The 8,579-nt window shown below is 39.3% G+C and overlaps 1 protein-coding gene across 1 annotated transcript; it reads right to left on the bottom strand.

Moving 5' to 3' along the window:
• Positions 1-719: 719 nt before the first annotated feature.
• ddx61 (DEAD (Asp-Glu-Ala-Asp) box helicase 61) lies at positions 720-6,764 on the bottom strand. Its single transcript, XM_079227704.1, has 12 exons — positions 6,357-6,764; positions 5,869-5,932; positions 5,605-5,709; positions 4,773-4,902; positions 3,998-4,144; positions 3,535-3,629; positions 3,309-3,431; positions 3,093-3,221; positions 2,377-2,557; positions 2,197-2,298; positions 1,864-2,085; positions 720-1,152 (listed from the first exon to the last, which is right to left on the bottom strand). The coding sequence occupies exons 1-11, from the start codon at positions 6,512-6,514 to the stop codon at positions 1,871-1,873; spliced, it is 1,449 nt and encodes a 482-aa protein (XP_079083830.1). The 5' UTR covers positions 6,515-6,764; the 3' UTR covers positions 720-1,152; positions 1,864-1,870.
• Positions 6,765-8,579: the final 1,815 nt, after the last annotated feature.

The following is an 8,579-nucleotide window of genomic DNA, read 5'->3' on the forward strand; positions in this document are numbered from 1 at the left end:
CAAATGTCAGCAAGAAAGTTAGTCTGCAAAATTATATTTATAACCAACCTGGAATGATGGCAAAAGTTACAAAAATCACTACACTCAGTGGCCTCATAATCAGGTGCACCTGCTCAATGTCTAAATCAGCTACTAAATGCAAAAACTATTCTGACCAAACATCTGAAGAGGGAAGAAATTTTGACTGGAATGATTGTTGGTGCCGACGTCCTTGAATTTCCACACTAGTCCAACTGGTTTACAGGCAACCACAACGGGAAAAATACACCCATGAGTGACAGCAAAAGTGCGTTGTTAATAAGGGCGGTCATAGGAGAACGGTTGGACTGGTTCAAGTTGACAGGAAGGTGACTAGAAAAGCACTATGTGTCAGAGCAGAGGTATGCAGACAAAGAGCTGGGCAAGAGACTGGCTCACCTACACTGCACAGCAGATGAACCGATAGATGTCACTTGGCCATGCAGATGACAGGGTCAGAATTTGGTGTAAACACAAAGCTAACATTTCAAGCTGGTGGTGGCAGCATAATGAATTATTTTAAGAATATCATTTTGGCACACTTTTGGCCATTTAATACTAACAGAGCATCATTTAAAAAAGGAATGTTTCCAGCAGCTTTTAAATCCCTGGCATGACAAATTACTCAGGTATATCCAATAAAGTAACTACTGAGTGTAGAAAAAAAAAAAAAAAAGAGAGTGTGTTTCTTTCAAGTCATCTGCTCAAAAAGGCATGTCAGCAGGATCTGCACACTGCCATATGTAGTTAATCTGCACAGCAAGGATGTGAGCTGGGCTTTATCCTATAAGTCTACCTTTGGTTTCACATTTTCATTCTTACAGCAAAGTACAAAGGGTGACAATGTCCATCTATTGTCGAGTGGCTGAGTTCAATGACAGACTTAAGCAAGAGCCCAAATCACATGTACAGTGCCCATCTCTGGCATTGTGGCAGAAAGTTCAACTGATTGAAGTTGCAATGGGAAGATACCAGTTTACTAACATACGCGCAGACAGAACTGGAGAATATTGTAAACGCAAACTGGAAATGAAAATAAATCTAAATTAGACCACTGGGAAACAAATCATCCCTTGGAATCTTGTGTCATGCCTCATCAATACTATGTGATGAATGCCAGGCGCCGCGTTTCTCCTGAAAAACAACACAAAAGCAGAACAAGACATTTCTGTAAACAACCATGTAAATGAGTCACTGCTTAAGCAAACCTGCAGAGCAGACTTGTGTGCTGATCAGCTCTGTGCAAATCTATGTTGACTGCTGTTTGACAGCCTGAGGACAACAGCCCTTAACCCTTCACCTTTAAATCCTGTAAAACCTTAGTTAAGAAGATATTATCCATTAGCAAGATTGAACTCCTCTAAGCTAGAGTAGTTTTGAATAGACTTTACTCTTAACATATCCACTAAAATGTTCATTCATACACACAAACTCGAGCTGAACAAGAACTTGAAAATTACGCCTCTGAATTCAGCTTTGCTATTGTTCACCAACTTCTTGCATGGGACTATCCCAAAAAAGTAGTTTCAAGGTCACTAGTCAATCCCTAGACTGGCCACAGATCGCTGCAGTTGAATAAATAACTAGAACTTGCCCCATTTTCAGTTTCACTATACATTCTGCCAGACAGGGGTGAGCATCAAGCCTACAGTAAGTACTTTTTTGGTGTCAAAACTTAAAAATGCTTGCTGTGAAGTGTTCAGGAGAGCAGACAACACTCCTACTCTAGATTAGTTGATTCATGATCAACAATAAAACTGGTTTAACTGTGATCATAAACCTTAAGATTAAATGTTTTATTTTCAATCACAGCTGATTTCTGAGCATTTAAAAAAGAAAACTGACCATTTAATCAGATTGCTCCCAGTTCCTTGCTTTTGGCTCCTCCACCGTCGTCGTCATCTGCATCTGGGTCAACGGAGTGAAACTCTGCCACATACAGGCTCTTATCAATGCAACTGGGGATGGGCTTAATGTCAGTGACCAGTTGATCCTCAATGTTCTTCAGGTTGTAGCGATCTTCTGACGTTATCAGATTGATGGCCAGACCCAGATGACCGAACCGCCCTGTGAGAGAAGAGACAGTTTAGCTATTATATAAATGCTGGATTATTAAGTGGTAGCTATGAAACAAAACCTATTGTTGAGTGTGAGTATTCATGAAAAGGTTTATCGTACCTGATCTTCCAATGCGGTGAAGGTAGGTCTCTGCATTTTTGGGGAAGTCAAAGTTGATGACCACATTTACTGCCTGAATGTCGATTCCCCGAGTGAATAGGTCTAAAAGAAAATATAAACATAATTAAAAAAAAAATTGCAATTGCCACATATATAAAAACCTGAACTCTCTTCACTTACCTGTGCAGACCAGGTTTCTGCACAATCCATTCCTGAAGTCATGGAACACACGGTTCCTGTATTCCTGCATCATCTTTGCATGAATGTAGAAGCACGAATACCCCAGTTGGGTGATTTTCTTGGCCAGAAGCTCAACCCTCTGGGTTGAGTTGCAGAAGATGATCGACTGATTGATCTGAAGCTGAAATAGAAATATATAGATCAATGAAAATTGATGACAGAATGGCCGCCGTCTCTGGTATCATATGGGCTACGCTACTTAAGCAACAGTTTTTTTTATTTTTTATAAAAAAATCAAATTCTATGTATATGGTATTCAAATCATTGCCCTAATTGCTTGAATTACAGGAACAAAAACAGCACACTTAATGAAAATAAAAGTAATTCAGTTAGTTCACATAATATTTTGGAAGTAGGAGTTAGCAATATGGATTAAATCCTTGATCACAAAAACATAATTCTATAGAGGTATCAATATACATATGATAACATTGTACATTTCCCATCAAATAAATTGTAACACTATTAATAAATGAATTAAATCAGTCAGGAAACGTTCAACGAGAAAGGGAGGAGTAACACTGCCTTTTCAGCAGTGTGTTTAACTACCAGGACAAAAGAAAACGGCACACTTAATGACGAACCCAAACTATAAGTACTGGATATCAGGTCCTAAACATTGAGACTTTTAGTTTCAAACTGGCACACACACTTACCCTAGAAAACAGTGTGTTGAGACAGTGAACCTTTTGTCTTTCTGTCACATAAGCATAGTACTGAGTGATGCCTTTCAATGTCAGTTCCTCCATCAGGTTGATCTCATAAGGCTTCTTCAGGTGCTTGCTCTGGAAAAAACATTCAGTGTATTATGAAACAAGATTTTTTTAAATGTGTACCTCTTCAGAGAACATTATTGCTCTATGAGTTCTCACCATGAATTTTTGCACACTGATGGGAAAAGTGGCAGAGTAAAGCAGAATCTGACGATCCTTTGGCATGAAGCTGATGATATCTTCTATCAGAACCACAAAGTCCTGGGAAAGCAGCTTATCTGCCTGAGTGAGGAGATTTTTTTAAAGAAAAGGCCATTAATAAAACACAACAATATTGAAAATGACTTCAGGATTATTATTTTTTTATAAAAAGAGACAAACCTACCTCATCCATCACAATCAATTGGGCCTTGTCCATTTTTGCCACACCCTTCTTGATAAGGTCTAGTATCCTGCCTGGAGTAGCAATCACTACATGCACTATTAGGAGAGGAGACAGCACAAATAGCAAATCATGCTAAGTTCCACTGAGAACAGCTGCAAAAAGGACATTGCCCAACTAAGGTCAACAGAAAGTTGTGTCATTCAGCGGATATTTTGTGCTGTCGATATATAGATTTGGTAAAAAACATAAATAAAAAAAAATTATTTAAAAGCTTATGAATGTGATCATCTTTTAAACTAAAATGTTGAAAAAGCAGAAGCAGGAATTGGCATAAATCTAATATACAAATAATTCACTTCAATGGCAAGATAAAGACATCCAATGGATTCTCGGAAAGAATTATCTTCCATCTTCTTTATGGAGAAGTCATTTTCATTATCTTGAATATTGACTGCACAAGTACCTGTCTCATCAAGACGCATGATGTCATCCCTCAAATTGGTGCCACCAGTGGTAGCCATGACCTTGACACCTCCCAGGTGCTTGCTGAGCTGAATACTGATCTGGCTCATCTGCAGGGCCAATTCTCTTGTTGGCACCATCACTATGGCTGGATTGAGAAAGAAATGGTAAGGATGGTCAAATAAATTGTTAAGAATGTTACAAAAAGCTTACTCTATAACCGATTTCATAATGCTACTACTATCAAAGTCGACGTTTACACATCTTGATTATCCGTCAGACATCTGCAACTGTATCAAAATTATCACGATAAAAAGGCAGTGAGTGGTTTCGACTTTCTCGTTTTGATGGACAGCGGTGCAAAAATGTCGTCATAATTACCTGTCATTTACATTTTTTATATAATGAATGTACCAAAAAAGATTCTAGAGTGTTTATTCATCAGGGAAAATATGAACAGTGACACAACATCGACTATGCGGTCACTTCATGTCAACACACACGAAGCAGATGAATGATTTTTTTCTTCCCCTTCTCCACATTTGCCTCGAACAGACGACCTCTCGTGGCTGTTTGGATTAGTTCTGAAGGCCCTGCTGCCAGACTGGACTTAGCAGACTCTCTAAACGTGGGATTTCCTGATCCTGCAAGCACTCGCTTCAATGGAGGAAAGAGACACTTTATGTGCTCCTCTGCACCATTTGAAAAATTGCGTCGATGGCGAATATTTGGCTTACTTGACATCTGCTTATCAGGCAGAGCCAACAGAAACTCACCCTGTATGTGATCCTTCTTCAGGTCTATCCTCTCCAGGAGGGGGATGAGGTAGGCTCCACTTTTTCCTGTGCCATTCTTGGCCCGAGCCAAAATATCTCTGCCTGACAGAGCGATGGGGATGCTTTCCTCCTTTTGGTAGAGAGACAGGTCCAATGAATAACATTTATTTTTCAATAAGGCCAAACATAATGAACAACATGCAAAAGACCCCCATTGAGGACCCTTTGGCCTCCACAATAGGGATACATCATCCTACAATATAACAGTACATACTTCAGGGAAGAGCATCCAATCTGATTGCAATTATACCACCTACAAATTGCACAATTATAGATAGATAGATAGATAGACATATACACACACATTCATACAAATACCAAATATTTTTGCCGCGACCAAACCCTTTGGCCCAGGAGCCAGCAACCTTTTTAATAAATAGGTATGCCATATCAACCTTATGGTTAACATGAAGTTATATTATGACCCCCACAACAAAATGTAAATCTCCAATGGATCATTAATTTGATTTCGTCCACATAGGCAACATGCTTAGCAAGCAAATGTGTCCATCATTGGCATGCATGAACAAGAATACGAGGTTAGGGTTTTGCATGACCAAATGTCAGAGAGGAGGATATCTAATATAGATGCCTGAAGTGAACACCGGCATCATTTTGGCGAGTGAAATCTGGAACCATCTCAAATTTGAAACGTGGACACAAGTACTATTTAGGGGTTTAGCAAGTGCAGTTATAAAGTTTTATAATTCTGATTTACAAGAAAGGACTGTGGATATATTTACAAATAAAGTTAACTTCACTATTCACTTACCTGGACAGGGGACGGTTTCTCCCATCCCATTTCAAAGATTCCCATAAGCAGTTCCCGCTTTAGGCAGTAGTCTTCAAATTCATTTCCCTTAGTTGATGTCACATCCTGGGTGAAGCGAGCAGAAACATGGATTACTTGCCAATGGTATAAAAAGCCAACAAACATCCAGTTAGTCCAAAACATGTAAAAGCTTAACTGTGGAAATGTCCAAGTGGAGTGATGAACTGTGAATCTGAAAAATAATGTCTGCTAATGTTACCGTACCGAAGTTCTCATCCTGGTGTCTCTTGGAGGAAGCTCCAGGCACTTCTTCCAGTCATCACCAAACCTAATTGCAAAAATGTGCATTATGTCTTTACAAATAACACACACACAGACAAAGGAGGGCTCTGAAATATATTGAGCCTCAAAACTATTCAAGGTATATTACTCAAAGACTGGGATGCTGGCCGACTTCTTTATTATCCTTCAAAAGTAATGAAAACTCCAAATGTACTAGCCATGTCCCATAAAATGGACAATGGTGAAAGAAATGCGATTCAGAGAGTCTCATTTATACATTTGTTAAAACAGGTTTGTGGTTTAACTTTATTGTGCAAGACATACATATGAGAAGCCTTGTTCTCTGGAAATAAATTAGATTTACATGTTTCAGATAATTGTATCCAGGGTAAGCAGTCATGCTACAGAACAGACATGGTTAACCGATGCATACAACTAACATTTATTTGAGAATTTTGTCTGGATCTTACTTAATGCCCCCACTGCTTTGAGGAATGCCGGTCCTTTTCTGGATGGCATTGGGCTGCTGTGCAGGTGGGAGGAGTCCTATCTGTCCTCTGAGCTGCCCATTTGCTGGTTTGTTCAATCCAATCATTGGTGCTGGGTTTGCTGTCCTTGCGGTAGCCATGGGTTCAACACGTTAACTGGCAATTTTCCTCAGTAGGTTATCTTTGCCTCTTTTTCACTGACGTTTTGCTTAATGCACCAGTGTGTAAAAAAATAAAAACTTTTTCTCTGTTCTTAAAGAATGTATTTTGTACACAATCTGACGTTCAAACCTCTTGAAAAGAAGAGGTATGCGTATGAATTCTGTCTATATACACAAGACAACTCTCCAAAAAAGGGAGAAATTAACATTCATATGAATAAATAAATCAAATATGTGACCAAAACATAAACTATTTTCTGTCAAAACGGTTTGAAGGAGTACTCTTATCCTCGCTGGAATGATGATCCAGAATTTTCTTTTTGTGTTCTTTGAGTATCTTGGATCTATAAGTCCAAGTGCTATGTTTACACATTCAAAATGACCAGTAGTAAAATAAGTTCTGCGTGGTCACGACTCAGATTCTTATGATTTGTTCCTTTGATATCAAAAAAATCCACAAAAAGGTTTTTGCTCAAAACTGGCACAAAAAAAAAAAAAAGTCACTCTGGCGACTTTATTTTTTTACATGGATAGTCCACTTAAAATGTCTGTGGTTATCTTGTTCCGGTTTCCTTCAGTTCTGCAGCAGAAGTTGAGATGACAGTCTGCCAAGTGCTTTGGGAATTGCCGATCAACAAAAAAAAAAATCCAGGTTTCCTGCCATGAAATAAGCAAACAATCGTGGGAGGTGATTACAAAGCTTTAACCAGCAGGACAAAAACAACAACACACAATAAGAACTGACAATAACGCTACTGGATATCAGTCGCATACATTTAAGATATGCGCGCATTACCAGTGGCTCTCTCTGATAAGCTGGAACACAAACAAGGCCACGTTGAGGAAAACCAGCAAATGTCATCAACAGCAGCGAACTGGTTTTCAAAGTAAATGGTAACAAACCAAACTGCATCCAAGTACGGTTGGCAAGAATATATTGCGAAACTGGAGTCAACAAAATAATTTAGACATGAAAAAGAAAGTCAAACGGACAGAACCGGTGAGGCTTTGTTGTGATGTCACGGACACGAGCTAACTCGATGCTAACTGGAGCTAAAGTAGCTAAAGTATTAAAAAGACAAGAACTCAAATCAACTGACTGCCAAGTTATATCGAAAGTTAGCTCGTTATCGTTAGCCACTGGACTTTTTAACCCCGTTGAACGAAACAAAGTAATGACAAACCCACCGGATGTTGTCCCGCGGGCATCTACGTTCATTAACACGTTAACGTCGACGGCAAAGTTCGCACGAAATACATTTATTACTAACGTTAAGTTTCGTCGATAAATGGCGTTAAAACTTTATGGATAGCAACGTGGCTTTGACCGTCCAGCTAGCATGCTAACAGCAACGTCCATGTATGGCTTCCGTGTGGGAAAAAAAAAAATCCTCGAATCAAACTTTTAATCGAGAAACGAAGTGCGCAAAGCAAGTCTGATTGGATCCGGCCAGTTCTCAACTAATATGTAAACGATTTTATTTAACTAGCGACAGACCAAACGGTTGCGTTAGCATGCTAGCGTTAGCTTAGCTGGACAGCGTTAACATAAGCTACACGGTAAAATCAATACGCATAAGAATGGACTCTTAACCGGAGAAAAACATGCTACCTTCACTTAGCTACATCCACCCAAAGTCTCCCCCGCTGCGCCGTCGCTTAACGTTTCATCGGCAGTTTAATTGAGTTTGGTAAACACTCGCTGTTTCGAGAAATCCGCCGAGTTTTCACTCTTTTGTCTCTTCTTTCGGAATATTGACAATTCAACATGGCCGCGCGCTCGTTTTTGGGCTGGTTGTTTGCTCCAAAGGACCTCCCACTGGCCAATCACAGCGCTGCTTTCAAATTCGCAAATTTTGCTGCGGGAGAAACGGACAAAATCCAGACAAAAGTGAATCTGTTGTAGGTTACATATTTTATGTATACAAAAAAACAATATCAAAACTTTTGACAGCACACACGTGCGCACAAACACACAAACATCTAAATGGTACTTTGGACATAATGCAAGATAATACAAAAAAATGTCAGAAAGAAGTATATT

Source organism: Taurulus bubalis, assembly GCF_910589615.1.
Source record: "Taurulus bubalis genome assembly, chromosome: 12".
NCBI lineage: Eukaryota > Metazoa > Chordata > Actinopteri > Perciformes > Cottidae > Taurulus > Taurulus bubalis.